General features: G+C 40.5%; 1 protein-coding gene across 1 annotated transcript in view; it reads left to right on the forward strand.

The window, feature by feature from the left end:
• Window positions 1–16,636, forward strand: part of ITGBL1 (integrin subunit beta like 1) — a 288,986-nt gene that overhangs the window by 248,763 nt on the left and 23,587 nt on the right. Inside the window, exon 8 of the mRNA XM_054973911.1 lies at window positions 15,234–15,350. Within this exon, the coding sequence (XP_054829886.1) occupies window positions 15,234–15,350 (117 nt within the window). The remainder of the gene's footprint in view (window positions 1–15,233; window positions 15,351–16,636) is intronic.

The raw sequence follows: 16,636 nt of genomic DNA on the forward strand, positions 1-16,636 counted from the left end.
CCCTGTGACAGGTCGGCTATGATCTCTGCGGCAGTTTCGGGGCCAATGCAGTTGGCATAAGACCTACGTACCCAAGCTTCAACAGGGGAAAGAGGAGTAGAGGAGAAACGAAGATTGAAACAGTGATTACAACCCACGGAAAGTGAATGGGAAGGTAAAGATCACTATCTTCTGATACGGGACAGATTGTTAAAAGTAAAGAAGATTAAAAGTAGATTTTAAAACTGCAACAGACTAACTATAAGGAGGAGAAGACTCGGCAAGAGTCGAAATAGAAAAAAGACTAAGTTTAAAGAAGTTATTAAAGAATTTGGACTATTGTTTTGAATACTTGCGGTTATGGAGCTGTGAGAAAGTTTTACCATCGCGAGAGCTACTGCGGGAAGTCGGGAGACAGGAAGTACGTAATAACAATAGAGTTGCTGGAGAGAAGCGGCCCCTGCCGGAGGGCAGGAAGAAGGGAATCGCCATCTTTGAAAGGGGAAAAGCCGCGGCTTCAGCGGAAGAGGAAGTAAGCCATTTTGGATTACAAAAACCATAGAAGAACCATAGAGAAAAGACGCCCGACATTTTGGATTTTCTAAAAGTTTTTTCTTTGCAAAAAGACAGGGACATTTAAATTAAAAATTAAAAAGACACTAAATTTTGCGCCACGGAGTTAAGGAAGAGGGCGGACTCGTGGGAGCGAGCTAAGGCAAGCCCCACGATGTCGAAAAAAGAGTGGCAATCGGCAATAGAGAACCTAGACAAAAAACTCTTAGAAGTGATTAAAGAACTTAAGGACATGAAACCGGAGCTGATCAAAGAAGTTAAACAGACGGTGAAAAGTGAGCTGTCAGAAGTAAAGAAAGGTATGGAAACAATGCAAAATGAACTGCAAGGAACACAGCAGAGAGTTAAAGTAGTAGAAGGCGCGGTGGAGAATCTAGCTGACACGCAACAAACAGAGATGAGGCTGATGAGGGGGAGAATGGCGGTTGCGGAAAGTAAACACATGGAGAAGCAGCTAAGATTTCGCGGCTTGCCGGAAGTGGAAGGAAAGACAGCGCAAGAACAGATGACTGAGGTGTTAGCTGAATACCTGGGGAAGGAGGAGGAGGAAGTTGTGGCTATCCTGGACGTGGTATATCGTGTAAATTCAAGAATTGCGACCCAGAGGAAATTACCAAGAGATGTGATTGTGCAATTCACGACCCGAAATATGAAAGAGAAGATTGTGACTAAACAGTTTCAAGATCCATTGGAGATTGACGGCAAGACGATTATCATTATGAAGGAATTACCCAGATCAGTGTTATTGGACTGGAAAAAATATAAGGCGCTAATTCAGATTTTGAAGGACATGAAAATCAGGTACAGATGGGAATTACCAGAAGGAGTGTCCTTTGAATTTGGAGGGGCCAAAAAACGCATCAGATCTGAACGAGAGATGGAGCGATTTATAAGAGACAATGAAAAGGACTTACCAGCAACAAGATTATGATTATGGAGTGTAAAGTTTTATCTTGGAATGTAAATGGACTTAATTCACCGAATAAGAGAAAAAGCATTTTTCACTGGCTATTAAAACAAAAATGTGATATTGTAAGTTTGCAAGAGACCCATATTCAAAAACAAGATGTAAAGTATTTAAAATCAAAAAAATTGGGCAATGATTTTGCAGCGGCCTCTAATAAGAAAAAAAGAGGAGTAGTGCTTTATATTAAAGAGGAGCTGCAGCCAAAGTTTGTAATGAAAGATGTGGAAGCCAGATTTATAGCAGTGGAATGCGTATGGAATTCAAAGAGAGTGCTGGTAGTTAGAATTTATGCACCTAATGGAGCAAAAGAAAGCTTCTTTGAGGATTTAAGGAAGCAACTAGATGAACTTTCATATGACCAGATAATACTTGCTGGAGACTTCAATGGAGTGACAAATTTGGATTTAGACAAAAAATCATCAACTGCACAAAAGAAGAGAGGACTGCTACCAAAGTTGTTTTTTGAATTGATACAACAGGAAACCTTAGAAGATGTATGGAGAAGACAAAACCCGAAAAGCAGACAATTTACGTTCTACTCCGCAAGACACTTTACACTATCGAGAATTGATATGATCTGGGCCTCAAAAGACTTAGCGTTATGGACTAAGGAAGTGGAAATAATGCCGATGGTAGGCTCGGATCATAATCCAATTATGTGGAAATTGGGGAGAAGGAGCAAAAGGAAAGGATGGAGAATAAACGAGGACTTACTTCAAGAGGGAGAGAATATGGAGATGCTGAGAAGAGAGACAAAGTTCTTCATACAATATAACATGAATAAAGAAGTACCAACCAACAAGGTTTGGGACACTTACAAGGCGGTAATTAGGGGCATACTAATGGACTTAAATGGAAGAGCCAGAAAAAAGAAAGAGGAGAAGAGACAGGAGATTATGGAGAAAATAAAAGCCAAAGAAATACAGTTAAAGAAGAGACCAGGGAAAAAGAAAATTTATCAGGACATTAAAATACTACAAGAACAGCTGACAGCAATGAATAATAAAGAATTGGAGTGGAATCTTAAAAGACTGAATCAAAAAGGGTTTGAAGGTGCAAACAAACCTGGGAAATATTTGGCATGGCAATTGAAAAAGAGAAAGGAAAAGAAAATAATAAATAAAATATGTGAAGATAACAAAACGTATTTGGAACAGACATCCATTAGTAGAGCCTTCTATAAATTTTATGCTAAATTGTATAATAAGAAAGAGGCGAATAAAGAATCAATAGCGACATATTTGGAGAAAATGAAGCTCCCAGTAATCTCGGAAGCGTGGAGAGACAGATTGAACAACGAAGTAACGGATGAGGAAATAAAAATGGCAATACAATCAACAAATTTGGGAAAGGCGCCAGGGTCAGATGGACTTACAGCCAAATTTTATAAGACAATGGCCAACGAACTGGTACCATTCCTAAAAGAAGTGATCAATGGAGTATTAAAGGATCAACGGATTCCAGATACCTGGAATGAAGCTAACATTTCATTGATCCCCAAAGAGGGCCAAGATTTGACTAATGTGAAAAATTACAGACCCATATCCTTACTTAATAATGATTATAAAATCTTTGCGAAGATACTGGCAGAGAGAGTGAAGGGATGGCTTTCGGAAGTTATTGAGGAGGAACAAGCAGGTTTTTTACCTGGTAGACAAATCAGAGACAATTTAAGGACAGTGATCAATGCTATTGAGTATTATGATAAGCGTTGTGACAAAGAGGTTGGTTTCTTCTTTGTTGATGCTGAAAAAGCGTTTGACAATTTGAACTGGGACTTTATGTTTGCCACTATGGAAAAGCTACAAATGGGAGAAAGATTCATAAGAGCAGTTAAAGAAATCTACAGAGACCAGAATGCAGCAATTGTGGTGAATGATGAGACTACTAAGAAATTGACTATAAGTAAAGGAACAAGACAAGGTTGCCCGTTGTCTCCGCTGTTATTCATTTTGGTATTGGAGATACTGATGATACAAATACGACAAGATGAAGAAATCCGCGGAATAAAAATAAAAGACTTTTCTTATAAGGTTAGAGCATTTGCGGACGATATAATGTTAATTGTGGAAGACCCAATGGAGAATATGCCAAAAGTGATAGAGAAGATTAAGGAGTTTGGAGATTTGGCAGGGTTTTATATTAACAAAAAGAAGTCAAAGATACTATGCAAAAATATGACTAAGCACAAACAACAACTGTTAATGGAAATAACGGACTGTGAAGTAACAACTAAGGTGAAATATTTGGGAGTTGAACTGACTGCAAAGAATATAGATCTATTCAAAAATAACTACGAAAAATTATGGACTCAGATTGAGCAAGATTTGATCAAATGGAATAGATTGAATTTGTCATGGTTGGGAAGGATTGCAGCAGTTAAGATGAATGTGTTACCAAGAGTAATGTTTTTGTTACAGACAATACCAATTATCCGGGACTCTAAGCAGTTTGAAAAATGGCAGAGGAAAATATCAGACTTTGTTTGGGCAGGCAAGAAGCCTCGAGTGAAAATGAAAGTTTTACAAGATGCAAAGGAAAGAGGCGGAATGCAACTGCCCAATCTAAGACTTTACTATGATGCAATCTGCCTAGTGTGGCTGAAAGACTGGATGACGCTGAAGAATAAGAAATTATTGGCCCTAGAGGGATATAAAAAAATATTCGGATGGCATGCATACCTATGGTACGATAAAGTGAAAGTGAACTCTATGTTCTTACATCATTACATACGGAAAAGCCTATTTGCAACTTGGAAGAAGTACAGAGACTTTCTACAAGAAGGAACCCCCATGTGGGTGGTTCCATATGAAGTAATAGATCCGAGAGCTGTCGATACTGAGCAACAGTGTTTAACATATAAGGAGATAACCCGAATAGAATCTTCCAAACTTAAAATAAAGACACAGGACGAGTTATCACCCAACTATGACTGGTTTCAGTATAGGCAGATCAGAGATCTCTACAACTCGGACTGTGCAAAGGGAGGCATAAGAACAGAGAATTCGGAACTAGAGCAGACACTTTTAAAAGAGGATAAGAAGGAAATTTCCAAGGTATACCAAGTACTGTTGAAATGGTATACTGAAGATGAAATAGTTAAAGTACAAATGGTGAAGTGGGCCATAAATTTTAACAAAGAAATAACAATGGAGGCATGGGAACACTTGTGGAAAAACACAATGAAGACTACAACGTGTACTAATATTAAAGAGAACATTTACAAAATGATCTATCGTTGGTACATGACACCAAAGAAGATTGCGCTAGGGAATTTGAACACTTCTAATAAATGCTGGAAATGTAAAAAACATGAGGGCTCTCTGTACCATATGTGGTGGACGTGTGAGGTAGCTAGGCAGTACTGGGGAGAAATAATAAAAGTAATAAGTGAGATTCTACAATTTCAAATCAATAAGAACCCAGAACTCCTGCTACTGAACTTGGGAATGGAGAACATTCCAGCCCAATATAGAACATTGCTATTTTACATGACAGCAGCGGCCAGACTTTTGTATGCGCAAAAATGGAAAGTACAAGAAGTGCCAACTATTGAGGACTGGACTTACAAATTGCTGTATATGGCCGAAATGGACAAAATGACAAGAAAATTGAGAAATCTGGACCCAGGACAGTTCAACACAGACTGGGAGAAGCTGAAGCAATATGTGTTGAAGAAATGGGAGGTGGGAGGAGAACTGTGGCAGTTTGAGAACTATTGAAACATGACAAAATGTAGAGGGGGGTGACTTTACCGGAGGGTAGAGAGAGAAATGAAAATGTCTAAGCAGTTATCTTGTTAGATTGTTATATATAGAAAAATATATAGAATATGGATAGAAAATAACCAACTATAAGGACCGACTAATTAATATCGTTTCTGGTATAAACGTGTAACATGTTAAACTGAATAAGTCTACCTGAAGAAACATATGGATCAAATTGATTGATAACTTTTGACGATAGTTATATAGATGTATAATTAAAGAAAGAGGAAATTAATAATATAATTAAATATAACTAAAGTAGAATGAAGACAAGATATGTAGAAAAAGTAATATACAGAATATAAGTTAAATTGGTTGACTTATATGAATGCATGGATTATATGGTTTATATGGTATATGGTTTATAGAAATATTTGAAACCAGGAAATTATGAAATTATGGAAAAAGGGACAAATTGTTTGTCTAATACGGAAGAAGGGACTTAAAGATAGGGTACAGAGGGTTAAAAATAGTTAAAGAATTATTGCTTACATTAAAGGGAAAGTATATGTTTGTTAGATAGATGAATTTAAAATGAGTAAGGGAAAAGGGATAAAGGGTTGGAAAACTGTTGGAAGTCTACAAAAAAGGGGGGAAAGGGAGGGGGTTAGAAATTGAGAAACGGGAATTGATTGTAATGTGAAATCAAATGATTCTAATTCCAATAAAAATTTTATTAAAAAAAAAAAAAGGCCTCGATTGGGGCCATTTTGGGCCTGTTTTGGCCTGGATCAGGGCCGAAATGGCCCAGATCAGGTCGGTGCTGGGTGGGGGAAGCCTGGTCCTGGCCATTTAGGCCCCAATCCGGGGCCATTTCCACTGGGTTTGGGGCTGAAACGGCCAGGATTGGGTCAGTGCCATTTTGTCCCTGATCCAGGCCCAAATGGGCCCAATATGGCTATTTTCGGCCATTTGGGACCTATTTCCGCTGGGATCAGGGCCAGAACAGCCAGGATTGGGTTGATGCCGGGCAGGGGGGAACAGCCAGGGGGAACAGCCAGGATTGGGTTGATGCCGGGCAGGGGGAACCCTGCCCGGCACTGATGTGGTCTAGGCTGTTTTGTCCTTGATCCGGGCCCAAACGGGCCCCAAATGGCCATTTTTGGCCATTTGGGGCCCATTTTGGCCAGGGTCAGGGCCAAAACCACCAGGATTGGGTTGGTGCCAGGCGGGGGACCCCTCCCCTGCCCGGCACCAACCTGATCTGGGCCTTTTTGGGCCCAATCCAGGCCAAAATGTGCCCAAAATGGCCTTTTTGAGCCATTTTGGGCCCGTTTCGGCCTGGATTGGGGCAAAATGGCCCTGATCAGCCCACTGCCAGGTGGGGGAACACTCCCCCGTCTGGCAGCAGCCAGCCATTTTGGCCTGATCAAGGGGCATTGCATATGCTAATGATTTATGCTAATGAGTTCCGGCAGCTCTTTTTCTATGAAATGAACTCTGCCAAGATCCCTGTGCTGTGTCTACAATGTGTTTTATATGCTCGAGCACATGAACATACATGCTTGCAGTTCCAAGCTTGTGGCTCATAGGACATTTGGTGAACCAGAAACAGACCATTATACATGGCTGATGGTCTGTGTTTAGTTTGGTAAGCCGTAAATTATTCCTGTTATACTTTTTATCCTTATGAGTACTGTGTTTATATCTACACTTATTCCTAAATCAACACATTTATTCTACTGTTTACCTGAGGTATATTTTTCAGCACATTCTGAACATTTCCAATTTTAATCTTTTCCTATCAACAGACAGACAGGCTTATAGATCTCAGGATGTTGTTTCCATGTAGCCCACCCTTCTAAGAATACTTTGCCCCCTCCCTCCCACTTCTATGTAGTAAGCGATGATTTTTTCCCAGGATTTCCCCCCCTACTGACTTACACCGGTTGAACTCCCACTCTCACACAGTGGGAGCACGTCAGAATAAAAGCTCATAAACGATTTGGGGACTTGTCTCCATGGAAGCAAATTTTACTCCTGCCGTGTGTTACAGCATGAGGATAAGACTGTAAGCTGGGTCACTACATCCAAGTGGGCTGAGCTAGGGAAGGAGCAAAAAGACATCAAAACTAAAACCCTGATGTAAGACAGACCACCTACTTGCCAGTTCCTCACAGATTAGTCTGCACAAGCCATATCTCAGGGCATAAACAAATCTGGCAAAGATTACGGATCTCCGCCAGACAGTAAAGGTAAAGTGTATGCCACACAGTCACAATTCAGATAGATTCCAAGAAAGAAATACCAAGTCAATTTGAAGGGGACAAGCAGAACAGGGCACCATATATTTATCAGAGGCACTGTATATCTGTATCTATATGTCACCTGTGTAGTATAGAGTCTTGGACTAGAATCTGAGAGATTCAGATTCGAATTCCCACTCTGCCATGGAAGTTTGCTGGGTAACCTTGAGCCAGTCACACACTCACCACCTAACCTACCTCACAAGGTTATTTTGAGGATGAAATGGAGGAGAAAAGAAGAATGTAAGCCACTTTGGGTCCCCACTGGAAAGAAAGGTGGAATATAAATGAAATAAAAGAATGAATATGTAAATCCATATATCTAATTAAAATCATTCTCCCAGCTTGAATCAGAAAGGGCTTAGCTATTTTCAAGCAACTGTTTCAAAGTGTGTTCTTTCAATTAATTAAAAAACACTCTCAGTCTTTGAACAAACTTATAACTGTATTTGAATAACTTGTTAAGAGAGCTCCTTCAGCTTGAGATTTCTATCACTCTGCCCAGGTATAACTGAGGAGAAACAGAAAGTGAGAGTTACTTTTGTCAGATTCTTGGATCCTCTCAGAAACGACAACATAATCAGTTTTTTCCCCATATCACCTTTTTTTAAAAAAAAGAACATTACATGTAATCAACAGTGAAGACCACTTAATCGGAAAAATACCCCCCCCCCCCCACACACACACACACACTGAGTTTGCCAATGGCTTGTAAATTGCCAGACCTTTCCGGTGAGGCCTTTACCTGCCTCAGCCACTAGTCTTCAACCCAATTGCTCTTGCTTCAGCTGCAGCTGCTTGGCTTGACTTGGCTAACGGGATTGGTGGCTACTGGCCAGACCTGTGGTTTGCCACCCAGCTGACAAGCAGGTAAGCAGGCAGAGAGCTTCACTCTTCCTTGCCTCCGCTTCTGTTCAATGAATAGCCTTTGTTTTAGTTACTGATTTGTAAGAATTGGGGCAATGTAAGGATATGTTCAAAATTGCAAGGCACTCTGTTACTGTGGAAACACGCTTGGATATGTGGTCTAGATCAATACACTAATGCTGTAATTTGACCCCAAGTGCTTTATGTAAAACCAAATTTCCCATTCTTTGCTGCAGTTGAGAAAGTATGAATTGAGAATCAAATTAGGGGAGAAAATGGGTGCTTTATGGAAAGGTAAAGGAAATTATGGTGTTTCTGCAGAAACACTTTTTATTGTTCTCTTTCACTTTGGCATTTTGCAGGCAATAAAAAGGGGCAGCAATTCCTATGAATTATATACCATCATTTTGTCACACTGTACTTAAATCAGGCTAACCATGTAACAAGAAGTTTCCATTATCCTCTGTAGGCATCTGGAAATTGGTTCAAATACTTGTAATTAATGGTCCTGGCAGTTGGTATAAGATAATATTCAACATTAGCACATTCAACATTAGCACATTTCTGCATCTTTTTTTTAAAAAAGGCTACTGGACAATAGTTGATTACAGCATGATTGTATTGTGTGGTGCATATAATAAGTGGGCCTAAATGCCAGAGTCTTGACTGACTTTTTACCTAGTCCATAATCAAGTTGAAACATCTGTGCACAGAAATAATAGCACTGCCTATCTGGAGAGCGCAAGAGTTTTTCTGTAGCAATGGAATTCTACTTGGAAATATTAGCATGCTTTGTGGGGTTTTTTTAAAAAATGCTTTGTACATTTGTTCTAATGGTCACAGTTTGGGATCTAATTTCTGTGAACTTTAGAAATAGAAGTGCATCTTGATTGAGAAATAGGTACATTATATTTCATGATAAACAAAACTGTGACTTATTGTCACTGGGAACAATTATTACACCTTTGATTTTCATCACAACCCTCTGTAAGAGTTTCTGGGCGGGCTGTTTTGGGTGCCCCATGGCAATGATGTTCAGACATGTTTTTTTTAAAAAAAAGGGGCAGATCTCAAGTTTTCTGGGGAGAGGTTTCTGTGAGCACAATCTTTTCAAATGCATGTCTCAGCCAAACATTGAGCCTTGAAAGCTGTTGGCTCCTAAAACCAGCAATATGGGTCTTGTTACCACTGTCTTGCAGGCTACAATGAAAGAGACCTGGTCAACTTACTTAAGGCCAAACTACACATCAAGACAGCTGGCACAGGTTTATACCTGTGTCCACTGATGCCATTTTTAATTCTTTTGTAGTTTTTTTAACACAGAACGGCCAGACCCCATCCATGACACCTGTGCAGTAAGGCAGTCCTAGTGCGTGGGCTCACTGGCCAGCCAGCTCACTCAGAGGTGTGGGGAAGCCAGGTGAGAGCAGGAGGAAGACAACAGTGGCAGAGTCATACGGCCTCACCAACTGGGTCATCATCTTGCTCTTGTGAAAGGAGGCAGGAGCAGTAAGAAGGTAGCAGCAGTGCACGACTGCCTGTACCCCCAGGCACGCTGCCACAGCCGCGCCAATGTCTGGAGCATGGGGGAAGGGGCAGCTGGGCAAACAGCCAGTGGAGCAGCCAGGTGGTGGGCTGAGGCGGTGGGCTGAGGTGCAATCTCTCTCTTCCCCCCTAGCACACCAAGGTAAGGCCATACTATGGGTGAGCTGGCCGCATGGCCCCACCACCAGTGTCTTCTTCCTGCTTTTACTTGGCTTCACCACACCTACAGACATGTTGGTTGGGCAGTGAGCCCATACTCCTAGGGCTGCCTTGCTGTGCACCTCAATTAAAAATGGCATCAGCAGACATGCGTAGAAACCCATGTCAGCTGTCATGTCTAGCTTGGCCCTTAGTTCCAAAGGTTATAAATTTAGTCTATGCATTAAGGTTTCAAAGATGGCTATGGTAAAGGCTACCTGTGCCTTTCCAATAGGCTGCTTGTTGTACTTCAATTTCCAGTTATAGATCTTAGCTGCAATGGGCCACTGAAATATGGAAAGGAGGAAATGAACCTGCAATTCCACAGATTTCTTTTTCATATAGTTGCTTTTGTCAATGAGATAGTTAAGGGTCACTGGAGTGTGATAAGTGAGGAAGAAAGTTCAATTCATGAATTGCTGACGAAATGGGAAAATAAAACTGGTTCATTAACATTAAGGCAAAGTGTGTGATTAGGCAAAATGAGAAGGATGAATTTCCAATCTTGAAGGTAGTTTTTAAGGTATAAAAGCTTCCTGTGAGAACATCCTAGCAGAATGAGGTAAAGCAGAGAAGCAAAAGGGATTACTACAGGACAGCTTTTTAAAAAATTCACATTTGTTCATTAACAGTAAGATAGTCCATAAAACACAGCAGCGTGTTGGACTGGCTTAGGTTGGCACCAATGTAAACATGCATATATAAACACAATTCAAGTTAGAAGGCTCACACAGTATAAGTTTCAAATTGGAAATTTTGCAATAGCTGAGATAACAATTAAGCCTACTATAAGAGTTCAATTGGAGCCTGCAGAATCTTGTTGATCAAGGAGATTTCAGAATTGATCACTATGTTTTAGGGCCCATGAGATATATTTAGCCACTAGAGATGGGCACAAACTGGGAAAATGGCGGTTCGTGGCAGTTTGTCACGTTTCACGAACCATGAACTTTCACGAACTTGCCCCGGTTCGTGAACTGGTTTGTTCGGTTTGTGAAAACGTTACTTCCAGGTCAGCAGAAGGTCTGTAGAGAGCCCATTCCCCCTGTTGCCTAGGAAACTTATTGATCAGCACCAGGCTGTCTGCAGTGACAAACTGAAATATGAACCAAATTAACCAGGCTAAAATTTGTCACGGTTCATGAGAAATGAGCTCCCACAAACTGCCAGTTCGTGAACCATGAGCTAGCCCGGTTCATGACAAATTTTGGTTTGTAATTTGGTTAATGCCCATCTCTATTAGCCACTGTTTCTGTCATCCTCTGGTCAACCCCCCCCCCCCCCCCCACTGGAATGGTAGCAATAATCAGAAGTAGCATAGTCACTTTTTTTTAAGCATATCACTTACAGGAAAACAAAAAAAATGCATAATAGATTCTACAACATGGGCACCACATGGACACAAGCTCTGCTCATGGGGGGTGGGGGGGCTCCCCTTAATCTTTCTGTTAGCTCAGCTAAGAGCTCATTAAAGGGCTCATTAAAACGGGCTAAGGAGAACAGCCTCCAATAAGCAGGAACTAGAAGATAGGTTAAAGATTCATGATAAACAAAGGGAAACTAAGGCACAAAGCCTAGGTAGACAGGTGAGCAGACTCACCTAGCATCAGCTACTCACATTTCCTAGTCTAGTTCTTTAAGCCTTTCTCTTACTACTGCACAGGTTTTGTTTATCCTCAACAAGACAACTATGAAATACTGAGAGGAACCTTATTGTGCCTTCTGCACATATGAAACTGTTAATAAGAAGGGTTGAAACTGACTTGCTCTTTATTAAATGGTATTCTTTCCCTTCTGATAACAAAACACTGAGAGATTAACAAATTTGCCATAAGGTGGTTCACAGGTTAATGAATTTCATAGGGAGCTGAGCCTTATAACAAGATGACTGTGTGTGTTTTCAGTGCATGAATGTGTAGGTGGGGATGAGTAGAATACTTTTTATTTTCATATCTAAGCTCCCATGAAAAGATATCATGGACCCACTCACACTTAGGGAGATCCACCCCCTACTATACCAATCCCCAAAGCAGGAACCCTCCCCCCAAAGCATCAGGGTCCAGCATGAACAGTTGTGCGAGACAACTTAAGGACATGCTACATTTTTATTGTATTGAATAAATATATATATTTAAAAATAAATACTGAAGCTGCCTTACATGGAATTAGGCCATTGGTCCAACTAATCCAATACTATCAAACTGGCTGTTCTGAGTCTTGAGTAAAGAAGGGTCTTTCCAACAGATGCTACCTGAGATCTGTTTAGCTGGAGCTACTCAGGACGGAACTTGGGATCTTCTGCCGGCAAAGCTGGTGCGCTGCTTCCAAGCTACGGCCTTTCCTCAAGGCATGATGACAAGCATAGTGGTCTAGAACTCACCTGACATCTCCAGTCTGCAAAATGGCAAGCACATATCAAGCAAGGTGTCAAGTAACCCTCCCACCCTACAACTTACTAATGTGAGAGGACTCCATGAACTGAGAGCCGCAAAGAAACTGGATTTTTGCTGAACCGCCTGCATTCTTCGGTATACTGACCAAGCAGAAAGAACTGCTCTGCATATTGCAATCCCAAATGCTGCTTTATAAAAAATGAGACAGGGCAAGAAAAAATCATAAAGACTGGAAATGACATTGGCAGAAAAACAGAAGTAGAACATCCAAATTTCAAAGCTTAATTCTATGCATGTAGTCGTGTTTGGATCTTGTGAAAAGTAACCTCTTGATGTCAAGCCTCTTCCTACCAAGTGCCAGAAGTCACATTGAATTTCTCCCATTGTAATGTGTAATGCTTTCCTTGCCAAAGGTGTAAACAATCATCACCCTGAAATAATTGTTTCTCTGTGCCTTGCACCTTTGGAGACAATTTAGGATCTTTCTGGTGTTAGTTTTTTTTGGCCCCTCTACAACTAGGTTGCTATGGTAAACCTATTATCCTAGCCAAGGGAAGAGTGCGTTGGTGAAGTGTTGATCCCTTTTCAGCTTTATGTGAGCCTCTAATTACTCAAATGATCACAATTGCATTGAAAGTATAGTTATCACAATGCCAGGCAAGAGGAGAAGGACATGGAGTGTGGGCTTGCTGTTATTTCCATAGCAGACACACTTGATAAAAGAGTACAGCAGCTGAAATTATCTCACACTGGGTCCTGAGAATTTGCTGTCCCTATTTTGTTGTTTGTTGGATTTCTTGTGGACCAATACTCCAATAGCTTTGATGTAGTGACCTGAGATTTAGCTCTGTGCGGTGTGACTGGGATTTTTTTGTCTACCTGTCAAAGTATCTGTTGTCAGGAAAGGGGTAGTGGGGCACGGATTTTTAAAAAAAGATGAAGAATGTTACCAGGAACATTGGAGTGCACTTATTCTTCTGACCTAGCGAAAGAAAGCATTGAAAATATTAGGTCCAGCTTTTCTTTGGGTTCAATAAGGAATATTTTAGTCTCTGCATTGTACAGATAACATGTCCAGCTCCATGGCTATGATCTTTTGCCCTTAGTTTTCACTTCAGTTTTTTTTTTAATTTCCCTCTGTCCCCCCCCCGGTTCTTTTGAGACCCCTTTTATCCCTGTATTTTCCTGGAAGCTGATTTTGAGTCAATTTTCCCCTCATACATAATGTTTATTTCAGTTTCTTTGCCCCACTCACACCCACCCTTTTCCAACCTACTTCTCAATGATGACTTCTCAATGCACGATGTCGTGCAAAACTCGTGCAAGAAAACACTGTCTTCCGGGTTTTGTTTGCAACGTTCCACGGCGTTCCGAGTGTGGAAATGGCCATTGTCTTCTGCCAGCAGATAAAGACTTTTTTTTGTTTTGCCTTCCCTCTTTAACTCTTATTAGCCCTCCTCCTGTTTGTGTATTTATATGTTTCATTTAATTGTTTTAAATAATGTATATTATTTTTTTATTTTCAATGTTTTTAATGTGTGAAATGCTTTAATGTTCACTGCCTTGGGGACCCTGAATTATGTGGAAAGTTGGCATAGAAATGTAATCCACACACATACAAATAACAGCAAGCACGTTTGGTTTTGATCAACAGAGTTGGACATACTTCATTCCCCCCCCCCCCGCCCAAAAAAATTTAATTTGTTGCTTTAGAGCATCTGCACTCCTTACAATTTCAGCTGGGCACCTGAGAAATTTCAAGGGTACAATTAATAACAACACTGACTTTGTTTACTGCTCTGAGTGGGGCACTAATATGTCTAGAAGAGTGGTATGTAAGCTCAGTGATGATAGTGGTGACAGTAAAGAATCCAGTAGAACCTTTAAGACTAACCAACTTATTTGTAGCATAAGCTTTTGAGAACCACAGCTCTCTTTGTCAGATGGTTAGTCTTAAAGGTGCTACTGGACTCTTTACGATTTTGCAACTAGAGATTAACACGGCTAACTCCTCTGGATGATGATGATGATGACTGGCTGTCAGTAGCAGATCCAGGTTTGTAAAATAACAGAGATACCTGGTTCTGGTTTTGAAGGAGATATTATACAGACCTACTATTTTTCAGGTTTTGATTGCCCTCACAAAATGTTTGAAATCATGAAGAAAAACAATGATCAGGACATAGAACATAAAAGGTAGATGTGAATAATGTTTATAAAACAAAGAAACCTGAACTAACCAGCTGGCTTGTTTAAGTACTCTGAAAGTATTTCCGGCACCTTTTGGCGAACTGCTTGATCTTGTCGTGATGCCGTCTGAACTGCTTAAGAGTGAGGAGAGTGGCCATTACTTTGTATCACTGTGGTGATATACAAAGGATCCCTAATGCTGCCACTTTCCTAGAATTTCACCTTCCAAAAATATTGGCCTGCAGTCAGCCATTCTGCTCAGCAAAATTTAGAACTTAGGAGACCCTCCCCAGCTCAAGTGGATTTTCTGCCTGCAGAAGTGCTACTTAAATTGTCGATGGCTTCTTAGGCTGGAGGAAAGCTTCAAACTTTGTTGAATAGAGTGGCAGGATCATATAAACCATTTCACTTGTATGTATTTTTCTTTACTATTTTTATCTCTATAGTGTTAATGGATGATTTGACCTTGATAATTGCACGTGACTCTAACAATCAATTATTCTTTCAGGGAAATGTGAATGTGGCCAATGCACTTGTTTCCCACCAGGAGATTCCAGAATATATGGTAAAATCTGTGAGTGTGACAACCGACAGTGTGAAGACATACATGGCCATGTCTGTAGCGGTACGTTACCCTTAATGGTGCCAAGCACAAGTCATGCTTTCCATTTAGTTTAGAAGGCAATATTCCTAAATAAAGCTATCAAGTTCACACATTCCTACTCTCCAACAGGTATCAAATATACATGTACAGTGAATGGTAGGAAGAAAATAAGTTATCATGCAACGAAAAACAACCCACAGTATAAGATTGCCACCTCAGCTACTTTACCCATTGATGGTTTGGGATGTATAGGAAGGATAGACTCTAGGAGCTGTTGGCATTTATTGCGGCTGGGAAACAAGACTGTATTCAATGATCTAGTGTCTTCTTGATGCCTCTTTGGATGTCTGGAGAATCAGGAAAGGGTGAAGCCAAGAAGCGGAAGTGCCGTGCATTTTCTGATCCCTAGATTTCTCCCTTTAACATATGAAATGGAAATCTTTCATACTTCTCCTGTTCAATAAGTTGTGCAAAACCATCCCATATTAGATGCTTCTGTGTCTCGCAATGGAATGGGGGAAGATGCACAAGTTCCACTTCAGCCACTATGGGGAAATAAGAAATGAGGAAATGTGAGAGATGCTTGCACTTCACTTCCTCTTTCTCCCACATTTCTGAACATCTAATGTTGCACCAAGGCTCAAGTCTTGCATCTACCACCTTGCGTACCTTGCTGGTGTGCAAAAAATGGGATGGGAATAATGGCATACTTTATAAACAGCTCTGAGTGGGCATTAAAGTTGTCCTGAAGGGCAGTATATAAATCGAATGTTGTTGTTATTATTAATATTCAGAGAGGGAGAAGTACTTTCTACACATGCTCAAAGATGCCCTGCATTTTATAATTACATCCTGTTTTCTAAAACAACGTATTGGTTCTGGAAATAGGTTGCAGGACTGAAGGTGAATATTCCGTGGCTGGACCCTCGAATCAATCCGTGCTTGAGGGGTATTTGAAATTACAAAGCTGAGGAATAACACAACACTGGGATGGCAGTTTGGTTTCAAAACTGAAGCACACTATTTGAACTTGTGGAGGTTAGCCTTGAGACCGGTGTTCTCCATGTGAGGAATGTTATGTATAAATTGGTTACTGTTGAGCCTGTGGCTTCAGTCTGTCTGCTTCCAGTTTTCAATAAAGATGTTTATCATAATAAAGAGCTGTTAATCTCAATATACAATAAGAAACTCCTATTATGATGGATGTTAATATCATTTTTTTATATATAAAGGGCTCTCTTACATTATTTTAAATAGACCCTTCCATAAAAATGTTGTATTAAGTTCCAAACAAGACAGTGACATTC

Source organism: Eublepharis macularius, chromosome 3, assembly GCF_028583425.1.
Source record: "Eublepharis macularius isolate TG4126 chromosome 3, MPM_Emac_v1.0, whole genome shotgun sequence".
Taxonomy (NCBI): domain Eukaryota; kingdom Metazoa; phylum Chordata; class Lepidosauria; order Squamata; family Eublepharidae; genus Eublepharis; species Eublepharis macularius.